At 39.3% G+C, this 24,026-nt stretch overlaps 1 protein-coding gene across 6 annotated transcripts in view; it reads right to left on the bottom strand.

Annotated features, from left to right (window-relative positions):
- Positions 1 to 538: 538 nt before the first annotated feature.
- tut4 (terminal uridylyl transferase 4) overlaps positions 539 to 24,026 on the bottom strand; it is a 31,314-nt gene continuing 7,826 nt past the window's right edge. Inside the window, exons 6-30 of one of the 6 annotated variants that reach the window (XM_015601239.3) lie at positions 23,917 to 24,005; positions 22,608 to 22,659; positions 21,038 to 21,107; positions 20,814 to 20,940; positions 17,985 to 18,104; positions 16,799 to 16,981; positions 15,948 to 16,122; positions 14,950 to 15,515; positions 14,340 to 14,490; positions 13,270 to 13,356; positions 12,582 to 12,685; positions 12,404 to 12,461; positions 11,464 to 11,567; positions 10,554 to 10,643; positions 10,274 to 10,387; positions 8,702 to 8,779; positions 8,403 to 8,580; positions 8,020 to 8,067; positions 7,756 to 7,838; positions 7,522 to 7,637; positions 6,473 to 6,627; positions 5,925 to 6,028; positions 5,134 to 5,644; positions 1,699 to 1,863; positions 539 to 676 (exon numbers count right to left, since the gene is read on the bottom strand). In XM_015601239.3, coding sequence (XP_015456725.3) covers positions 597 to 676; positions 1,699 to 1,863; positions 5,134 to 5,644; positions 5,925 to 6,028; positions 6,473 to 6,627; positions 7,522 to 7,637; positions 7,756 to 7,838; positions 8,020 to 8,067; positions 8,403 to 8,580; positions 8,702 to 8,779; positions 10,274 to 10,387; positions 10,554 to 10,643; positions 11,464 to 11,567; positions 12,404 to 12,461; positions 12,582 to 12,685; positions 13,270 to 13,356; positions 14,340 to 14,490; positions 14,950 to 15,515; positions 15,948 to 16,122; positions 16,799 to 16,981; positions 17,985 to 18,104; positions 20,814 to 20,940; positions 21,038 to 21,107; positions 22,608 to 22,659; positions 23,917 to 24,005 — 3,608 coding nt within the window. In that variant the 3' untranslated portion in view covers positions 539 to 596. Of the gene's footprint in view, positions 677 to 1,698; positions 1,864 to 5,133; positions 5,645 to 5,924; positions 6,029 to 6,472; positions 6,628 to 7,521; positions 7,638 to 7,755; positions 7,839 to 8,019; positions 8,068 to 8,402; positions 8,581 to 8,701; positions 8,780 to 10,273; positions 10,388 to 10,553; positions 10,644 to 11,463; positions 11,568 to 12,403; positions 12,462 to 12,581; positions 12,686 to 13,269; positions 13,357 to 14,339; positions 14,491 to 14,949; positions 15,516 to 15,947; positions 16,123 to 16,798; positions 16,982 to 17,984; positions 18,105 to 20,813; positions 20,941 to 21,037; positions 21,108 to 22,607; positions 22,660 to 23,916; positions 24,006 to 24,026 lie in introns of those variants that run through there. The other 5 variants (XM_022664249.2, XM_022664248.2, XM_022664250.2 and 2 more) reach the window with 5 other exon arrangements.

The following is a 24,026-nucleotide window of genomic DNA, read 5'->3' as shown; positions in this document are numbered from 1 at the left end:
TACCTTTACACAGAGACAGGGGAAAAAAAGGACTAAGTTTACATAATAAAAATCATGACATCAACAGATTGGTTTGCTTTTTCTTTATTTATCTTTTTTTTTTTAGTTTTTTTCTTTTTGGTATTTTCTTGATTTTTTTATTCCTTTTGCATTTTTATCATTGTTTACTGGAGAGAGGGAGAGAAAAGTAAGTTTTTGGCACTACATAATTATGGGGTGGTATGCTGATTTTCTTAAAACAAATTCCTACCCAAAGCCTTTGTCCTTATGCAAGCAAAATATGAATACACCAATAAAAATAAACAGGATTGCTTTAAATCCTTGCTTTACACAACAAATAAAAACACTTTTTGGACCCCTCCAAAAATGGGGGTATTAAAATATTTGACATTTCTTATCACAAATCAATGTGATGAGACAAAAAATAGAACGTAAAAACTGTACAAAAAATGATAAAATTCATTTTAAAAAGTCTTGAGACCAAATGATGCAAAGTTGATTCTTTTTTTTCTCTTTCTTTCTTCTTTTTCTTCATTGTTTTCTTTTTTTTTTTTATAAGGACCTTGGGCGTTGGATTCAAAAGAAAGTGTCAGAACTCATTTCTTCTGCTGAACGTAGCTAAGATTGACGTGCCGACCGGACTGAAGAAGGGGGAAGTGTTGGTTTGCCACTGCACCTGTGAAGAGAAAAGCGCAGGAGAAAAACGTCATTAGATAAATCAGCAAGTATAAAATATAATAAAATAAATGCATTTTGGTTTTACTGCTCCTTATAACCTGACTGGTAAAATTCATACACAATTTGCACCAAATTATAAGGCACACTGAGTATTTTTGGTAAAATTGAAGGATTTTAAGTGTGCCACTATATATAGTGTATACAGCAGTGGTGTGCAGTGAGGCTTTTCTAACCCTTCAGAGAGGGGGTGACAATAAGTGCATGCAAAACATTACATAATATTTATTAAGGAATATATATATATATATATATATATATATATATATATAAATATATATATATATTATAGTTATTGTAAACTATAAGCATTTATTTTAACTAAAAAAACAGCAACTAATTCAAAGCATTAGTCTGTGTTTTTCAGTTGCTACGAAACTCTTATCTGACTGACAGCGGTTTTAACCAATCAAAGCTTTTTAAAATGGCTTCTGCCCCTGCGTGTGTCTGTGTGACCCTTCTCCTGATTTTTTGAAGGGTGTAGTAATGAATCTATTAGCAAAGTCATAGGAGAATCTAACTAATCAGAATCATGATTTTCACTGCGGGGGCGGGGCCATGGCTGTCTAACCCCTGCTCAGCGCTGTGCTGAAGAGGCTATGCATTGCTTAGTGTAAAACGGAGCTCATGCTGGATTAGTTCAGTAGTAAGCTAACTATCATGGAATTGCGGCTGCAAATCAGACAAATATTGTGTCATATCATTTTAAAAAGCCTTTTTAAAGGCTCCCCTTCAACGTGAAACTAATTCACAATAAAAGCCTGACTGGTGAGTTTGTTGCGGGGGTTGGGGAGTGGTTATATTAACTGCACGCCACTGGTATACAGACTTTTTATGGATTCTCAGGAACCATGGAATATATGTAATATAAGTAAACATATAAACAAACAAATTATTTTTGACATCACAGTTCTACAGCTTCCTAAAGACCTATGGTTCAGCACAGTATTTAAACACACACACCTCTCGTACCCTGTGAGATGAAGGGTTTGTTGGGTTGCTGCAGGTAGGACTGGGGCATACGGTAAGCCCAGGAGGGTGAAAGAGAGAATGAACCAGCACCGCCGCTGTGCTCCCACGAGCGAGACGCCGGAGCTACACCGCCAAACGCAGCCTGGAAACCTGCTTCTGAGACAACACAAAAACAAGTGTTAAGCATTTCTATATTTAAGCTATTGCTTTCTTGTTTTTACTATCCTTAAATCAGCAAATAAGACTTTAAATCCTGAATTTCATCATCAGTAGCATAAATATATACAGCTCTGGAAAAAAAAATAAGAGACCACTTCAGTTTCTGAATCAGTTTCTCTGATTTTACTATTTACAGGTATATGTTTGAGTAAAATTAACATTATCAATAGTCAAATTGTTAAAAAATAATAAAAAAGATGCAGAGCTTTCAGACCTCAAATAATGTAAAGAAAACAAGTTCATATTCATAAAGTTAAAACTCTATTTGAGTTCAAAAATCAATATTTGGTGGAATAACCCTGGTTTTAATCCCAGTTTTCATGCATCTTGGCATGTTCTCCTCCACCAGTCTTACCCACTGCTTTTGGATAAATGTATGCCACTCCTGGTGCAAAAATTCAAGCAGTGTGAAGGCTTGTGATCATCCATCTTCATCTTGATTATATTCCAGAGGTTTTCAATTTGGTAAAATCAAAGAAACTCATCATTAAGTGGTCTCTTATTTTTTTCAGAGCTGTATATAGAAATCGTATTTTGGTGTCAAAATAGTAAAATACCACCACAATACCCATAAGAAACATTGTGACTGGCATTTTAAAACTTCAAATCCATAGTTGGACCAATCCTTTTCTTTTTTACACTATATAAACATGTCTTTAACCATCATTAAAGTACAAAATTACAAAGGTAGATAATAGACCATACTAGATAGTAGGAGCAATCAGTGATTTTTTTGGTCAACACAGAGCACTAGCTTCCACATTTACCATTCCAGGCAAACTTGGTAATAGATTTTTATACAGAGCTTTTATAATGTGCAGTGCTTTTTCACTCAAGTTGGAAACGACCACATTTAAAACGCTGTGAAACTCAGCAGGGATTCACAGATGTTCACAGTTGGGGATAAGAACTTCACCGTGGAGCTCACTATGTAAACAGGCTGGGGCTGCTTGTCCAGCACTAAAAACATTTTTTTTTGGTTTTGAACATGATTCCATACGTTTTTTGACTGTTGCTGCAGTACCTTTGGTTGCGGTTGAACGTTTTCTGCACTGTTTGCAGAGTTGTAGGTTATAGTAATTTTAGTTAGCTCTGAATTGTTGCTGTGGCTAATAGCTACTCACTGTTTGGGCTGAAAGTTGCACTTTTGAGAGGGGTATCCAGTTAGTGGTGCTAGTGAGGTAAGTGTTTAATTCTCACTCTATAAACATTTGAATTTGAGTGATACAACTGTGGCTTTTAATGAGCATCTGTTGCTGTGTGGCTGCTCCATTGTGCCATCTAGTGGTTGAACATGAAACAGCATGTTCCTGTGAACGAGGAGCCCCAACAAAGAGCCTTTCATAGCACTTTTGTAATCCTGAACTTCTCAATATCGTATCATTGGCTCTCAGGATCAGTTTTAAATATAATAAACATTGGCCGATCACTGATTGTACATTTTGGAGGAAAATAAGCAGATACGCACACATATCGGATCAATCTTTGGCATGTTAAGCAAATTAAACAATTAAACTGATTGAATTCAGCCTCTCAGAGATACAACACTTGCATCTCTGAAAGACACAAAAATAATACCAAATACAGCTGGTGCCCTAAGGATCCCCTATCAATCAATTTAAAAGCAAAATATATATTTTGAGATAAAAGAAGAAAAAAAAGAGGTGGTTGAAAATCACACCAGAATATAAACAAGTCCAAGTCCCTGTGCAGTGCGTGCTCAATGTAACTTGTTTAGTCTAGAGGTGGAAAATATGCTGAAAGTGTTGACGCACATCTTCACGATAAAATGATTTTTGTGCAGCACTTCATCTATTTAAACATAATTAATTATGAGCTTTGAGCCAAAACAAAGAGTATAATATGTATAATATATAATAATACTATGGAATTAAGGTATTTTAATTTGTGGTGATATCCAATCCAATACATGACTAGAAAAAAACAAGCACAAGTCTTGCATGAAAAATAAAGATAAAAATGCATCGCAATAAAGATAAAAGATCATATTGTCCACCTCTAGATCACCCTCTGAAGCCCATTTTAACTGTGACACTTACCTGAGCTCACAGCATATCTGCACTCACACAGCACACATTCACTCTAATAAAAGATTAGATCTTCTTCAAACAAAATCAATCATTCCAATTATCAATAAGCAGCACTTTGTACACTGAATTCTTTAAAGAGTCTCCTACACCTCTAAACAATGATGTATTTCATTTTAGTCTTTAAAATTATTTGCAATATTAATTTGACTAAGGCACACTAAGGTCCAATCCAATTTCTCTTCTGTACCCCTACCCCTTGTTTTTTTAGTGCAACCCTTACTACCCTTGGATAGAAATGGAAAGTTAGTAACCTAGCTGTTGCCTAAATAGTTAATTTTAGAGCATCATATGTCTTCAGAAAGGGGGCAGGTGCTGCAGCAATTAATTATTATTATTGTCCATTCCATAATTCCTTTGTGATGGGAAGTAGAAATAAGCTTTCATCAACTTGAATATTTATTTATTTTCCAGTTCTGCCTTAAATGATGCAGACTCTAAAAATACGTTTACCATTTAAGGTTGAATGAGAAAGTTAGCTAGCTAGCTACTGAGATGAAATACTAGTGCTTTTATGAAATGCTTGTTATGAGGAAAATAGACATAAAACATTGAAACTACACATTAATTTATGGTAATACATGGTTGTCACTTTTAACATTTGTTTACTCCAAAAAAATAAAAATAAAAATAAAAATCAGTTTTAAGGATCATGTACCCCTAACACTTCCCTCTACCCCTCCAGCCTAACAAAAATCAAGACTCTAAGTGTTAGGGTAAAGGGGTGAAATGGGATTGGGCCTTCTATATCATTTTCTTAAAGTGTTTTTTATTTATAATATTTAGTTCAATATAAAGCTCTACGCATGTGATCACTACCTAGTTATTGTAAATGTTATGATTAACAATAACCTTCCAGGCCTTTAAATAGAATCCTGCAGAATGCAAAATATGCCAAGTGTTAACAACTACCAAATAATTCACAGATTTTAGCTATACGATTAGTTATGGGATTAACATAATTGTGTAGAACTGTATTCTATAATAAAATATTACCAAATAGTTAAAATGCCCAGTCCCAAACAAACACAGACACACACACATTCATTCATTAACTCTTTCATTCAGAGTGCTCCCCCAAGTGTGTAGGTTTGTGTACCTGCTTTCCCCACTGTGCCATTAGCCACCAGTGTCCCCGGGTTGAGGTGGTGATTGTGCCAGTGGTGCCCCCCTTCCCGGGTCGGCCCCCCGACACCAGCCACCCTCCCGGCTGGCTGGGCAAAGATAATGCTGGGGTCATTCAGGTTGACAGCAGAAGGACTACCGGCCTGCTGCCCAGCCCCTGCGTTTCCTTTGCCCTTTCGCACCGGAGGGCCGTGCAGGGGCCACGAGCCGGGGGCCAGCGTGCCGTGAGGGGGCTGGACGTGGGGCTGCAGCAGACCCAGGGCATGGTGGAACTGGCCCGGGTGAGACGGGGGGAAACCGAAGACCGAGAGCTGCACCTGCTGCTGTTGAGATGGAGCAGGACCAGGCTGGGGGACTTTGGACGGAGCGGCGGAGGAAGAGGAGCCGGAGGAAGGCTTGGTGCTCTGAGATGACTGAGGAGACACGGAGGACTGAGAGAACGAAGACGGCTGAGGGGAGTACGGGGGAGTCTGACGAGTATCAGACTGCGAGGACACAGAAAGACATGAAAAAAAAAAAAAAAAAAAAAAAAAAAAAGAAATACGTGAATTAAATTTCTTGGTAAAAAGGAATTAAATGCAAAAAAAAAAAAAAAAAAAAAAAACATTTAAAAGCAAGGTAGTTATATTATATATAAAAAATAAACACTTTCAGTACCAGATATTTATTTTGTATTATATTTGATACATTTACTGCTCAAAACAGTCCCCCCCCCCCCCCAATACAATATTGTTGCTCCTTAATAAGAAGCATTTAAGCTCTTACACATTCAGACTGTTGCCTGGTCCTGCCGGGTCGGTCCTGGGACACCCCACTCTGAGGAATAGGGATGGCCTGAGAGCTCACCATGGAGCGCACCATCTGAGGAACTGAAAGAGAGAGACAAGAGATCAGCTATTGAATCAAGAACAATAACCCACAAAAAAACAGAAGGGACAGACACAGAAATAATAAGATTCAAATACAGAGCCACCTTAAATGTTCAGATTGTCTTTTTACTGAAAATCCCATTCAAATTTTTCATTACCACAGATAAAACAAAGTTTTCCACCAATGCAACACTACCAGAAGCTTCAACCAGGCAAAACCAATCAGATTTATCCATTTAATTTGGACACAGCAAATCCTTTCTCCATCAATTCTGGAATTTCCTACCTGCTGCTTCAAGCAAGCAAATTTTTTTTTTGACATACCCAAACATGTGTTTAAACTAGGACTGTATGATATTGTAAAAAATGGACATTGCAATTATTACAATTAAAAATGCAGGACTAGTGACATTACCAGCCCCCCGTGTGTGTCTGTGTGTTTACCTGGTGCAGATGTTCCTCTCTGGCGGAGGTGTCTGTATTCAGGACAGTCTCTGCGGACGTGGCCCATGTCCCCACACTGGAAACAGCGCCTCTCTCTGGGCTCTCGGTCCTCATCCCGAACCTCTTCATCCTTATCGTTCTCCTTCTTCTTCATTCTGATCAAAAACACACACAAAAAGTTCAGAATTGTTTTTTTATACCCATATACACTGGATGTACCCAGAGGTGAAGGAAAAAGCGCAGGGTAACTACGCGGTTCAGCACATGAAACACAGGTGTAAGGTGCACTAGATGACACACTCATCTTAATCCTCCCTCCAGCAGCTGGGTAAAGGAACGTGCGTGTGTTGGTTTGCCCGTAGTGTGAATGATGCAGTTGTCTGGAACACTTTAATTTTAACAGTCTGGGTACTGACTACTAAATAATATCTAAATCTATATCTAAACAGTACCCATTTCCAATGCATTTTTACCACTTGTACATGTAAGATTTATAAGTAATTCTCTGCAAATACTGAGTTAAGGCTTGATGTGTCATCGTTAATTAAAAACAACAAGTTCTATTTAACTTTTTTGCAATTTTGCTATACCGATATTTCTTTTACACCTCATGTTGGCATAAAAATGTTGCAACACTTTTTTCATACTTTTTGAATTTTAGCCCTTTCATTTTATTTTTTTTATGTGGCTTTTCAAAATACTGTATTTTTAACAGCAGATTATAAGGCGCACTATCAAAGGACTTTTATTTTATGGTCTATTTTCATACACAAGGTGCACTTTTACTTTACTACACATTTTCTTTTCAAGTCAAAGAAAACTGGATGTTAATCTACACAGATTTCTATCCTGAAAACTGTTTATTTGTGTGAGTAAAGCGCTATTTATTTACAGTAAGCTGAGATTTTCAGATTTTTCCAGCACTAAGGCTGGAGCATTAGCAATAGCCACTAGCGGTTAGCGGCTAATGCCACCCGACAGTGTTACTCTGAGGAACTTCAAAATCTGAGCGGCCACATATACACATAGTTTTATGAGTAATGCATCACCTGCGTCTCTTTGGGCAGTCCTTCATATAGTGACCGATCTTTCCACAGATACGACAGCAGCGATCATTCGGGGCCAATTCACCATCCGTCAGAACCTTAGAGTCAAAAAAGTACTCCTAAAAGAGAAATAGAGAGAGAGAGAGAAAAGAGACAGAGAGAGAGCAAGATAAATATCTTCCACAATCTGAGAATACGTTAGCTTGTGTATGTGCCATATTTGTGGATGAGACTTACTGCTTCCATCCCTGGCTGTGGGTAGAAGGGAGTGCCAAACAGCTTCCTCCCATTAATAAACGCCTTCATGATGAAATTAGTCACTAAATGACCGAAAGAGTGAAAGAGAAAGAGAACGAGAGAGAGAGAGAGAGAGAGAGAGGGAGAGAAAGTAATAAATAACAATTATAAATTACACCATTTAATAAGAATTCTAGTGATTCTGAACCAATTATGATTCATTAAGTAATTTTCCTTATATACTTAAATAACAACAACTCTTACTTTTGCGAGAGACTCCAGCACCAAGGTTATGATTCAAGTCAAAGGGATCTGAAAAACACAGAAAACAGTTTCATTGGGATTAGAGGTCAGTAAGGTTTATCTACTGTAGCTTTAGTATAAAAAGTGGGAGCTTGAGGGAGCATAGCATTAAGCATGAAAAGAAATGACTATTTTTACACCATTAACAAGTTCAAAGTAGCTCCACACTTCACTGGTGGAATTTTGAGGACCCTGATATTTAAAACAAGGCACTGAGTACTTTGAAAGTGCACAGGTAGTTTATTAAAAGGATTGTTTATACGCACATCAATCTCCATGGAAATGCAAGGATATTGGAGATTTTCACACAGCTTCATCATTCTGCAGTGGTGATTGAAATGTACCTTCGATGGCGATGCACTTGGAGGTCCACTGCTTCTCGAAGGTGGTGAGGCGCTTGCGCTGGCGGATGGAGATCACGTGCTCCTTGAAGTCGAACTCCTCGGTGTAGAAGCGCAGCAGGCCGAGCCACAGCTCCCCCACCGTCTCCCGGTTCTTCTGGAACTCCGACAAACGCAGACGCTGAAAACATAATAGATGTATACAAACAAAACACGCTGAAAAGCAGATCACAAAACCTGAAAACACAAACCTGTTCCCAAACTTTAACAATCGACCCCATCTCACCACAAAGCCCACTCACCAGCTCCTCCAGATCATCAAAGAAGAAAGCGTTCCAGCCGTCCACCATCCTCTGAGGCATGGTGTTACCATCGTAAATCTGTGACGGGGGATTTTAAAAAACACAGGAGACAAATTACATTAAAAGTACATGACAGGACAACAACAGGGCAAGACATTTCTGAAACACTGTATGTGCACTGTATAACCCAGACATCTGATTTAAGAGACTAAATAGGTTTAAGATGAAATAAAGAATAAGTCGGCCAGTCAATCAGTCAGTAGGTAAATAAATACATAAACCAATAAAATAAATAAATGAGCCCAGAATATTTGTTTGTGAAATTATGTGTCTGATAGGGGGTGGAACTGAATCAGGACGCTACTTTTACAAACTTCCAGTTAACTTAGGGCCAAACAGAATATAATTTATCACATAGCTCTAATATCTCAGTTTCTCTAATATGTATTCTTACTATTCAGTAACTAATGTAACTTGAGTTCCTAAATATTATGATTGAGGGTGGACGGAAACCACCAATTTAAGAGATCAAAACACCTACATTTCCAGAAAGTAACATAGTAAGTAAATCAGTAAAAGGTAGTTAAGTAAATAAATAAGTCAGTAAGTTAGTCAGTAATTAAGTCAGTAAGTAAACAGAGAAGTCTGTAAGTAATTAAGTCAAAGTTTTTAAGCCAGTAAATAAGTAAATCCGTAAACTCAGTAAGTAATTAACAAGTCAACCAGTACATAAGTAGGTCAGTAAGTAATTGGGTCAGTAAGTAATTTAATTATTCAGAAAGTAATTGTCAGTAATTAAATGTCAGTAAGTAAATAAGTAATGTCAAGCTCAGACTACACAACATTTTTGTCCCTCATGATGTTCACTATGTCAGATTAAGCAGTTATCTTCGTTTTCGTTCTCAGGGGACTGGCATGCTACACGTTAGTCACCGACCAATCATCGTCCGCGTCCTCGCGTGAGTTCGTAGGTCATCGGGGGGGAGAAGCATAGAATCTGAGAATCACGGCTACATGAGCCCTTTTGCGTGCTTTTGTGCTCAGAAAAACGTAAAAAAAAAAAAAAAAAAAAAAAACAACAACATTACGTGCTTTTTGTACTCCAGAGAGAACTTTTTTCCCCGTGTTTACATCTGTGCACCGGAGAACGCTCTGTCTTCCTATTGGAGTCAGGGAGCACGTCGCGGAGCAGCGTGTCAAACTAGGCAATAAGATACAAAAAATTCTAACATGCTAGTCTTTCCGTCGGATGCTCCGGCGGCGTCTCTCTATTTAATATTCCACAGGAGAAATATGGAAACGTAATGCCAGTCATCAGGTGACTTTCATAATACTTGACTGATCAGTGACACAGGGTCTTGAATTGCACAATTTTTCACTGCGGGAAATTGCAGACTCCTCTGAGGTGTCTGCTGAAGTGTCTCAGCAGTTCACACTAAACACCTGTGTGAGTGCGGTGTGAAAGCCGGTTCGTCTCAGAGCAGAACTTTTTTGTCGGCTTTCGGTAACTAAAACCTGGGCTAAAATTACGTAGGATGAACAATACATAAGGGTTTGTGTGTTTGTGTTTACCTCCTGTAGAACGGGAATAACGGGAGGCTGTCTCTGCTGCAGGAAATACAGCACCATAAGGATGTAGGCATAGGAGGAGAGACTTCCCCTCGACGCATCTCCAATATCACAGCGCTGTAGAACACACAAGCATACAGACCAACATTTAAATACGGCAAAACATAGTTATTATTTACCCTAAGCAGCTCTTGGAAAGCATTGTTATATAAGACTACAGTCGAAACATGTACAGCACTGTATAAGAGGTCACTTTTACTCCATTAAAGCACATGTAGTCTACCTTTGCAAACACCTTCATGGTGTAGCCCAGTAACTGCACTCGTGGGTCCAGCGCTGCGTAGGTGGCCAGCATGCGCGTGTTGTGCTGTGCCTGAATAAACAATGAACAAGAAATAAGCATCCTTATATATGAAACAGCAATGATTCATTTGATTCATAGTTTAGGTATAACCTCTGACATGTATACACAATATTTACATGTTTATATTAACATGGTAAGGAAACTAAGAAAAACTGCTGTGTGACCTTGGCAATCATGCTGTATCTCTAATGTAGGGTGTTAGCAAACTTCTTACAGCCTAGGCCATCTTCGTGAAGAGCAACAATTCTGTTTCTCACATCCTCAGAGAGTTCTTTGCCATGAGGTGCCATGTTGAATTTCCAGTGCCCAGTATGAGGAAATTAAACTCAAAACATCAAATTTAACAGACCTGCTCCACATTCACACCTTGGAACCTTGGAATTCTTAACGAGACACTGAAAAGGGAAAATGGCTAATATTTGGCGCAATTTGCCTATTTTCACTTTTTTTGCCAGCAATTAAGACATAAATGGGGCACTAAACCTGGCTACACTAATTTTTCCCAGGCTAAGAAGTTGAGTTTAGTGTGTGTTCACTGTAGACCTATACCTCACTCTGCCTTGTCATGTAAACTGTTGCACCCCTTTGATGTTGTCATGAGGAGTTTTCATAATAAACACAATACAAAAGATTTATTTACTGTACAAACCTACTTGAATGCAATCTAAAATAAATGTAGCTTTCTTTCAAATATTTTTTATGAATATGATCTTGGTTCAGAAGAGAAATAAATAAATAAATAAATAAATAAATAAATAATAAAAAACAAATTTATATATATATATATATATATAGATAGAGTGAAGAACTTTTATCTGAAGAGACTGACCAGTGTATTGTAGAGGCTGATGTCTCCCTCCAGCCCACTTTGCTTGTGTTCAAACTTCACGATAGGCACTTTAGCGGTCGTTATAGGCAAGATGTTCCTTAGACCTAAACAAACATCCATACATCCATCAGACAGATTGTCAGAAAACGCATGTTAAAAGAATAAATCCAAACAATACGTTAGAAAGAATCTATAAAATACTGCTTAATACCCCTTGAACTTTATTTGATTTTTCATCAAATAAAAATCTGAAAAGTGTGACGTGCAAAAGTATTTAGCTCCATTATATTTATACACTGAGTGGTTAATATAACACTGCCAAAAGTATCGATTGGTCTTATATACTATTCTAATCTTCTGAGACACTGATTTTTGGGTTTTCATTGTCTGTAAGCCATAATAATCAACAATAAAATAGATAAATGTTTAAAACAGATCACTGTGTGAAATACATCTAAATAATACAGTCATATGGAAATGTTTGTGCACCCCTATTAATCTTAATCATTTTTAGTTCTAAATATTTGGGTGTTTGCAACAACCATTTCAGTTTGATATATCTAATAACTGATGGACACAGTAATATTTCAGGATTGAAATGAGGTTTATTGTACTAACAGAAAATGTGCAATATGCATTAAACCAAAATTTGACCGGTGCAAAAGTATGGGCACCCTTATCATTTTATTGATTTGAATACTCCTAACTACTTTTTACTGACTTAATGAAGCGGTATGAAAAGGTATTTAAGGTGGCCAATTGCAAATATTTAGAACTAAAAATGATTAAGATTAATAGGGGTGCGCAAACTATTTCATATGACTGTATATGAGTTTCATGTTGCTCAGTTATTGCAATGAATAACTGTAATAAGGTAGCTTTTCAATGGTATTCTAATTTTTGAGAAGTATATTAGAACTGATGTCACCAAGATAGATACCTGTGTGTTTCTTTAGGATCTTGGCTAGTCCCTCAATGATCTCTTTGCAGTTTAGTTTCTAAGGAGAGAGAGAAAAAGAGAGAGAAAGAAGAAGAGAGATAAGGTAATTGCACTGCATTTCACATTTATAGAGATTATAAAATGTTTTTCTTTTAATTGATAAACTGTTTTACGCCACCTCTGCGGTATCATGACCCTCCAGAGTCATACAGATATCCAGGTCGCTGTCACGGAAACCAAATCCATTTTTGGAGGACCCAAACAGACACAGCTGGGCCTTATCTGTGCGCGCACACACACACACACACACACACACACACACACACACACACAAACACAAACACACACAAACACAAACACACACAAACACAAACACAAACACACACAAACACAAACACAAACACAAACACACACACACACACACACACACACACACACACACACACACACACACACACACACACACACACACACACACACACACACACACACACACACACACACCTTTAGCCTGCACTTCCGCATTCATGACATTCAGCCTAGTACAGACACTGATATAGAAACCTTATCTATATCCTGGAGGTCACAAACACATCTGACCTAAAACATGACATTCTGCCTAGTAATCAGGTTAGGTCTGATGTAATATGATGAGCATGATGTTTAAACTGTGTCAGAGAGCTCAGCTAATCACTGACTGCACCTGATTACACCTACGGGGCAATTCCTGAGCCAAGTCAAGCAAAGAGAAAGCCCCGCCCCCTTTCACGTTAACCGATAACCTAGTCTGCTGGGTGTGCTTGCTCTACAACAGTAATGTTGCAACATAGACAACATAGCGATGGTGTGCAACTGTGGGTGTTTACCATTATACTCCTTCCTAATAAAGCGCTCCAGACTGCAGAGAATCTGCTCCCGCTTCTGCTGCTCCCCCAGAGTTGGAGAAAGTTCATCTACACAGACAAGACACACAAACAGAGAGAGACAACTAAAGTAAATGTATTGCCAATACATACTACATAACTGATTATAGACATTGGTTTTCGTTTTGAACAACATTGAGGTATGAAACTAATATAATTAAACAACTGGGGAAAAAAACTATATATTAAAATAAATAATTAAAACTAATTACATAAACACCAGGGATGCGCCAAAAAGAAGAAGCAATTCATGTGAATACCAAGTTGCACTTGATTTATTAATTTTTTTTTCAAAAATCGTCAGTGTGTTTTATAATCCTGTGTACCTCTTATGAATTTTGCCAGTCAGGTTGTAAGAAGCAGTATGGCCACTGAAGTACATCTTTCAGTTTTAGTTTAGTTCTCCGGCACAGGGGCTGGAGTAGCATTAGCAGCTAACAGTGCTAAGCGCTAGCTCTTTTCCTATTCAGAGGTCAGTATTATCAGCCTGTAGCCTTCTTCTAACCCTGGCTAGCACTGTTGGATCAGCATTAGCATTAGCCCTTATCCACACTAAGCACTAGCTCTTTTGCCAGTCAGAGGTGAATATTATTGGCTTGTAGCCTGCGCGTTTACCGTGAAAAATCAAGCAACGTGAGGCGAAACAGCTAGCTAATATCACTCAGGGTTCCTCAGTGTTGCGTTGTCAGGCGGCATAAGCAGCTATCTGTGGTTTGGCTTAGCGAAAATCTGCAAATCTAAGCTTACTGTAAATAAAAGGAAGCGCCACCCAGTGGTGGAACCTCCTGAATTAAAAAGAAAACAAGGCGACACCCCTGTTCCTTACTTGTGCTCCTTATAATCCAGTGCACCTTATGTATGAAAATAGACTAGAAAATAAACATTCATTGATAGTGCGCCTTATAATCCAGTGTGATTTACAGTGCAAAAAAAATCTGTAAATTTAGAACATGCGATGAAGATGATTAAAACATAGTTAGAGAGTTTTTGGAGAATCCAAAGGTGATTCTTACGGTAGCAGAGTTTGCAGAGGTTGTCCAGTATTTCTCTAAAGCGCTCAGACATGGGTGGCAGAGGGGCAAGCTCCATCTTCTTAAAGTCCTCAGGGCAGTCGTCCTTCAGGTGGCCATCCCGCTTACAGATGCTGCACACCACGGTGGGGGGCTGTTGGCACAACAAAACACGAAGAAACACTATTTAAAACAGCTTAACTCCACAAAACAGTTTGGAGGGATGGGGGTGTGCGATCTAAAGGTGAAAAACGACCATATGAGGAAAAACAGTCCAACTAGCTTTTATTTGTAAATCGTTAATAACTTTTTAAGAGTGTATGTCCCATTCAAATACACCCAAATATAGAGAACAGTTTTCTAGGCATTTAAAGGTCATTTAAATCACACATTTTGCTGTTTCTGTTGTTTTGAAGTGAGCTTTAATGTCCAGAGTTTGGATGATAAAACACGAACAGCAGGCCTGCCTGAGACATGCAACACTACCTTTTAACTCCTTAACAAATCTGTGGGTGTTTTAGAACTTTTTGCTTAAAACCTTTCCTGTGTTGAACTTTTTCTTAGCTAGGTGTCCACAAACTTTTTGACAAACAGATAAAAGGAAAACGCTCACCTTTCCTCCAGTGAAAATCATTCGATCAAATATATAGTGCAAGTCCTCGGGCGCAATGCTGCTCTGTTCCGGAACCTTCCTCCTCTCTTCCTCCTGCTCCTCATCCTCACTATCCAGGAGCAGGCCGTTCTGGGGGGAAGGGGATGAGGTCTGATGGGATGTGTCCCGCTTTCCAGACTCTGTGACCAGCAGCCTGGTCAAGCCCCTGCTAACACACTGCTCTTCATCACCAGTCTCTAGATCCTCCTCCTCTTCCTCCTCATCATCTTCATCATCGTTATCCTCCTCTTCATTTTCCTCCTCCTCCTCCCCACTGCTGTCTCCATCCCTCTCCTGTGCTCTGTTGGCCTGGCCCCGAGAGTCTCTGGGGGTCTGGATGTGGGCGGGGTCAGAGGGTCCGGCTCTGGCGGCTTTAGAGCGGTGTTTGGCTCTTCTGGCTCGAATGCCGTTGCGGCTCTGAGGGCAGGCGAAGTATCGGTAGGCCATCCGGAAACGCTCCTGGATGTACTCGAACACCATCTGACTGTTCAGACTGCGAGCCACGTTCCTTTTCAGAGCAAAGGGGTCTAAGAAAGAGCAGAGCACGGCACTGTGAAACATGGTGGTGGCAGTTATCATGGTTTAGGCCTGTTTTGCTGCACCTGGCCAAGACAGCATTTGTTTATTGTGAATTAAAGTAGCCATTTTTAAAGGAAATATGTCAGAACATCTGCCAGTTAAAATAATCCAAAGAGAATGTGAGTCATGCAGCAAGACAATGACCCTTAGCACACAATAGGGCTGCAACGATTAGTCAATATAATCGACAATGTCAATTATTTAAATCGTTAATTTGTAACAGTGCTGCATTACACAAAGTGCTGGGGACAGAAGCGCAGTGGAAGATAAATGGGGTAAGTGGAGCAGCATTAGCATTAGCCACTAACTGCACTAAGCGTATGTAAATTTTGGTCAAAGCTATGCAGAAATTTCTAAGGGGTTCGCAAACTTTATCTTACCCTCGATAGCGAGACGTCGGCGAGGCCAGTTTTTGGCATCTCTGGGCAGCAGCTCCTTCAGGCGGATGCTGATGATGTAATCCTCAAGAGCAAACTCTAGAGTGTAAAACCGCAACAGCTCCAACCACAGCTGCCCCAGAGACACAGACTCTGTTTTCTCCAGCACCAGACGAGTCTACACACAAACACACACACACTTTCAAATAATTCTATGTAAAATAAATACATTAATAATAAGACAAGTGTTACTAAATATTCATAAATCAATATTTGGTGGAATGATTCTGGTTTTTAATCACAGTTTTCATGCATCTTGGCATGTTCTCCTCCACCAGTCTTACACACTGCTTTTGGATAACTTTATGTCCCTCCTGGAGCAAAAAATTCAAGCAGTTCAGTTTGGTTTGATGGCTTGTGATCATCCATCTTCATCTTGATTATATTCCGGAGATTTTCAATTTGGTAAAATAAAAAAAAATTAAAAAATCATTTTAAGTGGTCTCATATTTTTCCAGAGCTGTACATGAATTGGTATTAAAATATACAACGAATACACCATGTATTACATTTATATATACACAGAACCATTTTATTTTACAATTTATTTCACTTAATCAATGACAAAATGCAAAAGGTTTTACATATTTTCATAACTAAAACATGCAGCTACACTGGCTGCTTAAGTTAGCTAAATTACCTATTTCATATTTCAGAACATTAATAAATAATACATTTAATTCATTAGTAAACTGAAGTAAGGGCCTATTGTTAAAGCCTGATCAGACATGAGTAAAAGACATTGTAAGTCGATAGTCAGGAATGTGTATTACTGCTGTGTAGAAGTTGATCACCTTGCCCTGAACGTTCTCGCTCTTCTTCTCGGCTTCCCGTTTCTGGGTTTCAGGTTTAGGCCTGGAGTCTCTGCGTCCATCGCTGGCACTGCCGGGCCTGTGCTCCCAGCCCACGTACAACCCCTCAGTCTGAACTCCGGTCAGGTGATACTCATCCACACGCTTCACATCAAAGCCATCAATCTGAACACACACACATCATGTGGGTCATTTTATGTGTTCATTATTTTTGCTTTGATCATTCTTGCACATCAGTGTTACAGTAAAATCAACATGCTTCAGAATCAGTTTGGAACCATAGTTTGGAAAATCTGTACAAAATACCTGAAACTTTACAGATTAAAATATACAAAGAAAACAACTTATTTAATAATAAATTAAGATTAAAAGATTATTTTCAGCTTTGAAGAGCTATTAAGATTATGAAAATGTATATCAGACTCTAGATTTAATCACCACTTTTGAAATATAAATTATTCTATATGCAAACTGTATCAAAGTCGGGCACTGATACAATCTCTATTAGTTTATTTCAGATTCATTTAAAAGGTTAGTTCATTATTTTAGAAACATGCAAGAGTTTTACTCATTATTTCACAATATTATTCATATTCATTACAGTGCCAGCATCACCATACAATCTTTTATAATAATATATTTTATAATTCACAAATTCACAGACAAACTGGTTTTGTGATTGTAAAAAAACTTATTTGAACAAATATTCAAAACTTTGATTAAAACACATTTTAAACACAGATTCAAAAAATGTAATAGAACACCTTAATTTGGACTCACATTATCAACTTATCATACAATAAATAGACACTACCTTAATTATTTTTGATAATCGTGCTATCGTCTATTTTATTGGTTGTTCATTTGTATGTTTGTGCAAATACATGTATTTAAATGTGACTCCAAACACAGTGTGGACTGTAGTAGGTGTATCAAAAAAGCACATATTTTCCGATTTATGAGTAATTACAAGTTTTTTAACTTTAAAAGGGTACAATTGCTTGGTTATGCTGTTCTATCGTAATCATGTCAGTGACATTTAATGGTCTGAAAATGACAATAAAATTGTTTAACGTAATGATTACTGGGATGATACAGACCTAAACCTAATGACTTAATATTATATGAATATAAGAATAACTGGTTAACTCTTTAAGGAGGTACATACCCAGCAGCCCAGATAGACAGGCAGAATGGGCTGCTTCCTCTGCTGCAGGAAGAAGATGACCATCAGAGAGAAGGAGTAGGAGGGGATACCACCCTCTGCCTGGCAATCTACATGACACAGCTACACACACACAAAGACACACATACACAAATGAGCAAAACCTCATGGCAGTTGTAGGGATATGTTAAAGATCACAGAGTGCATGTACAGTACTTAATTATCGGTGTTAAACTGTGTGGTATATTTATAAAACAGAGGTACTTTGTTGTGTTACTAAATGAATACCGCATTTCTTGCACTATAATAATATAAGGCGCACTATCAATAAACGTCTAAGAGACACTATAAGGAACTTCTAATTCAGCAGGTCTCACCACTGGGTGATAGTGAGGGGTGGCTGACCAAGTTAAGTAAAGCTAAGCTAAGTAAACTAAACTAAACTTCAATAAAAAAAAGACTTTCTTGTAAAGTAAAACGAGCGCTGGATGTTAATCTACACAGATTTCTCTTCTGAAAATGATTTATTCGGGTAAGCAAAGCACTTTTGTTTATTTACAGTAATCTTAGATTCCTGAATTTCTCCAGCACTAAGGCTAGAGCATTAGCAATAGCGGCTAACCGCTCCAGCAGTGTTAGCCGGGGTTAGGAGCAGGCTACAGGCCGATAATACTCCTCTTTGAACGAGGAAATAGCGAGCATGGTTACTGGGTAATGCTAATGCTACTCCAGCAGTGCTAGCCGGGGTTAGCGGCAGGCTACAGGCTGAATATACCTACCTCTGAACAGGGAAATAGCGGTTAGTGGCTAATGCTAATGCTACTCCAGCCTCGGTGATTGAGAACTAAGCTGAAACTCCTGTATAAAACACTATACTTCAGAGGAACTGGAAAAGGCAAACCGACACGGTCACACCCATACTCTCTTTACACATGTCAAGCAGGCAAGAACATCATTCATGGCACGCAAAGCGTCTACCATCAAGGACAGCGATGGTACAATATTGTATGAAGAGGGGCAAATCAAGCGACGATGGCGGGACTATGTAAAGGAACTATACGCTGGAAATCCATCAATCCAACCGGACGATCAGCTCAAACAGATCGACCAGGAACCGGACATCATGGAAGAAGAAGTCACTTGGGCTCTAAAACAACTACCAAACAGGAAGGCCCCAGGCACGGATAATTTACCAGCAGAACTACTCATGCCAATACCAGTGAAAATCCTTACCAAATTGTGTCAGAATATCTGGAGCACAAAATCGTGGCCCAAAGACTGGACAAGATCAGTTTTCATCACGCTTCCTAAGAAAGGCGATCCACAGGAATGCTCCAACTATCGAACTATTGCACTCATCTCTCATGCCAGCAAAATCTTGCTAAAGATTTTACAAAATCGCATTGCGACAATCATGGAACGGGAACTACCAGATGTTCAGGCTGGTTTTCGCAAAGGACGAGGCACGAGGGATCAAATTGCGAACCTACGCTGGATCATGGAGAAGGCTAGAGAGTACCAGAAGGACGTCTACATGTGTTTCATTGATTACACTAAGGCGTTCGACTGTGTGGACCATGACAAACTCTGGGCGTGTCTGAAACAAATGGGCGTACCAGAACACATTGAGCAGCTGATAAGAACACTGTACTCCAATCAGGAAGCATCTGTCAGAACATCGTGTGGTAACACCGACTGGTTTAAAATCGGTAAAGGCGTCAGGCAGGGATGCATTTTATCTCCTGCCCTGTTTAACCTGTACGCCGAAACGATTATGCGACGATGCAACCTGAATGAGACCATAATCGGAGTCCATATTGGAGGTAGGATTATCAACAACCTGCGATATGCAGATGACACAACTATACTTGCAGAAAGTGAAAAAGACCTGGAATTTTTGATCCGACGAGTTCAAGAGGAAAGTGAACGCATGGGACTGTACCTCAACATCAAGAAAACGAAAGTAATGACAACGGCATGCAATGATGCAGTAAACATCAAGATCAACAATGAAAAAATCGAGCCAGTCCAAGATTTCATCTTCCTGGGAGCCAAAATTGTCCGTAACGGCGAATCCGGACCAGAGATCAAAAGGCGGATTGCACTTGGCCGGGCCGCAATGCAAGGAATGGATAAAGTCTGGAAGAGCAAGGATGTGAGCATTGCAACGAAAACGAGACTCGTACACGCCATTGTCTTTCCCATAGCAACATACGGATGTGAAAGTTGGATAATCAGGAAAGCGGAAAGAAGAAAAATCGATGCTTTTGAACTCTGGTGTTGGAGAAGACTACTGCGCATACCCTGGACATCACGGACAACAAACAAGAGGGTCCTGGACCGTATCAAGCCGAAAATGTCGCTTGAGGGCAAAATCGTCAAACAACAACTGTCCTTTTTCGGTCACATTATGCGCGCAAATTCACTGGAGACTTCGATGATGCTGGGCAAAGTGAGCGGGACGAGAAGAAGAGGACGGCAAAGAATACGCTGGCTTGATACAATCACATGGGCCACCAGCAAAACAATTGCAGAACTCAAAGTAATCGTCGAGGACAGGAACGCGTGGAGAGAACAGATCCATAAAGTGGCCGAAAGTCGATTTCGACTAAATGGCTAATCATCATCACTTCAGAGGAGTGGCTTTACTGCTCCTTAATACATCAGACGCACAGGATTAAAAGGCGCCTTGTTGATTTTTGCGAAAATTAAAGGATTTTAAATGCAACGGTAAATGAACTGGATAGTTTCTCTGTTTCATGCTCTGTCACAGTTCCAAACAGTGAACACATGCAGCACTGCAATTTGCAGCCTGTGTGTATGAGCGTTTACCTTGGCCCAGTAGCGGAATGCCAGCACCAGAGGAACAAGTCGGGGCTCCAGTCTGGCCAGAGCTGCCAGGTGATTTGTTGTCAGACAGGCAACATCATTTCCTGCACTCACTTTACACGGCAACCCACTGCAGAGAAAGAGAGAGAAAGAAAGAGTGTGAACTGATCTGTGTGTTAGGCATGACAATGTTTGGGTGTATGATAACTTGAACATCATGCACGGACCTGGCTGCGTCCCGGCAGAACACCACGGGGACTTTAGCGTGGAAGTCTGACTCCACCTCAGAGAACTCCGCTGAATAAGAGAGAGAAAAAGACCATAATTTAACATGTAGATCAGTCCTTCTGTAAATTACACTGTGCTACAATTGCTCATTTAGAAGAAAACAGTCGAGATTTTATGAGCCAGTTGGAAGAACATGGCTTGGTCCCAGGTTTCTCCCTGATGTGCTCATATCTATTACCAGCTCAAACCAGCTGGTATTGATCCACTGTGTTATATCAAGTCCAAAGTCAGTACAGCATTTTGCCAAAAAAATCTTACAGCGGATTTCATTTCCCAGCAGGACTAGGCACACTGCTCACACTGCCAAAAGTACCAATTGGTCTTATATAATATTCTAATTTTCTGAGACACAGATTTTTGGGTTTTCATTGGCTGAAACCCATAATCAGCAACAACAAAAGACAAACGCTTAAAATAGATCATAGTGTGTATTAAAGTTATATAATATACGAGTTTCACATTTTCACATGTGAAACTCAAAATATACCCTTGGTCTAGGGCTCTAAACTTTTAACAGTCAATGTGCATTAAACATGCACTGGATTGGGAGCCTCGCCAGTAGGAAGTACAAATCAAGGGCATGACAAAAAATAATTGTGACTAATCAAAAAAATTGTCAGATTAGTTGAAGCATCACTTTTTGCACAAATCTTATTTGTATTAATATTAGTTGTATCAAATGAGTTCAGAAATCAGTATTTGGTGGAATAACCCTGGTTTTTAATCACAGTTTTCATGCATCTTGGCATGTTCTCCTCCACCAGTCTTACACACTGCTTTTGGATAACTTCATGCCACTCCTGGTGCACAAATTTAAGCAGTTCAGTTTGGTTTGATGGCTTGTGGTCATCCAGCTTCCCCTTGATTATATTCCAGAGGTTTTCAATTTGGTCAAATCAAAGAAACTTTGTTTCTACTGCATGTGCTAATATGTTAACATTGACAGCACCAATTATTATAATGATAGTAGTGTTTATGATTATTTGCTATTAAATGAATGTGCGTACACCCATACAGTTGACAGTGAGGAGACTGATAATACCCTGTGGCACTGCAATAATGACTAACACACACACACACACACACATTAAAGAGGGTTTGGAGGACTGAAACAAAGGCCTTCATTCAGCTCTGAAGTAAATCTCCTCAGTTATGCTGACTCTCACTATTGAGTCCTCACTACAGAGGCAGTTAAGATGACTAAAGTGCAACAGGTTTGTCCTCAACCAACCCCAACGCATCATGACATTTACACTAATTCCCCCCCATAGAGTTATCCTCCACACCTAGCACAGGAATGTGATCTGAGTAGGCAGCTCTGAGATTTATTTATTCATGGTGTTTATAATGGGCCTGGTGAGCAGGTGAGTCATGCACTGTTCAGGCAGTAACAGATATGGATGTATCTGTCTGAGCTTTAGCTGAAACACGCAGCAGAAAGTGTGTTGTACTCTGCACTGACTGTTGCACTGGGCTAGCAGGAACGATACATTATTTAATGGTGCTCACCGCTCTTCTTCAAGATGTCCAGGACCTGGATGAGCACATCAGGCTGAGTCATCTGCAAAAGGCAAAAAGATTTTTTTTTTTATTAATCCATAATTTATAAAGCATTTGCACAGTAACAATGCACATTACAAATATACTGCAAATACAAAGACATATAAATGTGTGTACATGAGAATGAAGCAATAATTCCACATATAACAGGGCAACTTCAGCTAGGTAAGACACGGCTTCAGCTACTTCAAGTTGCACCCAGTGCTGGCACAAATGTGTCTAACAGCTTGTCTAATTCCTGTAGAGACGTTTTATCAGTAAAACAAGAACGTTTGGAGTACCATATTTGTTTTACACGACAAGGCACACTTAAAATCCTTTAATTTTCCCAAAAATCTTCAGTGCGCCTTATATAAATTTACCAGTCAGGTATTAAGGAGCAGCAAAGCCACTCCACTGAAGTACAGCGTTATACAGGAGTGTCTGTTTAGTTTTCCAGCACTAAGACTGGAGCAGTATTAGCATTAGCTGCTAAGCGTTAGCTCTTTTGCCGTTCAGAGTTCAGTATTTTCGGCCTGTAACCTGTTGCTAACCTTAGCTATCACTGCTGGAGCAGCATTAGCATAAGCCGATCAGTGGACAATCTTTTGCCATTGAGAGATGAGTATATCGGACTGTAACCTGCATGTTTACAGTGTTAAAACAAGCATTGTGGGGAGAACCTCTAGCTTATATCACCCTGGTTTACCAGAACACTCAGGGTTCCTCAGTGTAGCACTGTCGCTACGGCTAATCCTAGGGGTTTGCCACTAATGCCACTGAACCCATCCTTTACTCACCCAAATAAACAGCTTTTAGGAAAGAAAGTGCTCATTTGACTTTAAAAGTAAATGTTTAAGAACCACAGTTTCTTTACTTAGATTAGAGGTCTGCTAAATTAGAACAACATGGCGACAACCCTGTTCCTTACTAGTGACACTTAATGTGTCTTATAATCTGGTGCTCCTTATGAATGAAAATATACCAGAAAATAGATGTTCATTGATCGTGCGCCTTATAATCTGGTGTGCCTTTTAGTGCAAAAAATACAGTAGATGGGCATGAACCAGGCGTAGGCTACAGGGCTGAAAGGGTCCTAAGCATTAAGATGTGGAACAGTGTATGTTTTTTTTATTATCCTTTACTTTTTTAGAAAGAAACAATACATGACCAGGTGTTTCTAGACTTTTGTTAATTTGCTATGATATCCAATTCAATCACATGGCTCAACAGTCCCATATACGACAAAAGGAGGGGTTGGAAAAAATCCTCAGCTTACATTAGGAGGATAAGCAACATCTATGTTGAGGTCACTGGTCTTGAAGGCGAAGCGGGTGAGGCAGGACCCATAAAGACGAAGGGAACAGGCTGAGGGAGAGAGAGTGAGAG

This window comes from Astyanax mexicanus, chromosome 13, assembly GCF_023375975.1.
Source record: "Astyanax mexicanus isolate ESR-SI-001 chromosome 13, AstMex3_surface, whole genome shotgun sequence".
In the NCBI taxonomy this organism is placed as follows: domain Eukaryota; kingdom Metazoa; phylum Chordata; class Actinopteri; order Characiformes; family Acestrorhamphidae; genus Astyanax; species Astyanax mexicanus.
The sequence above is the reverse complement of the archived record's forward strand: the minus strand, read 5'-3'. Positions and strand labels throughout refer to the sequence as shown.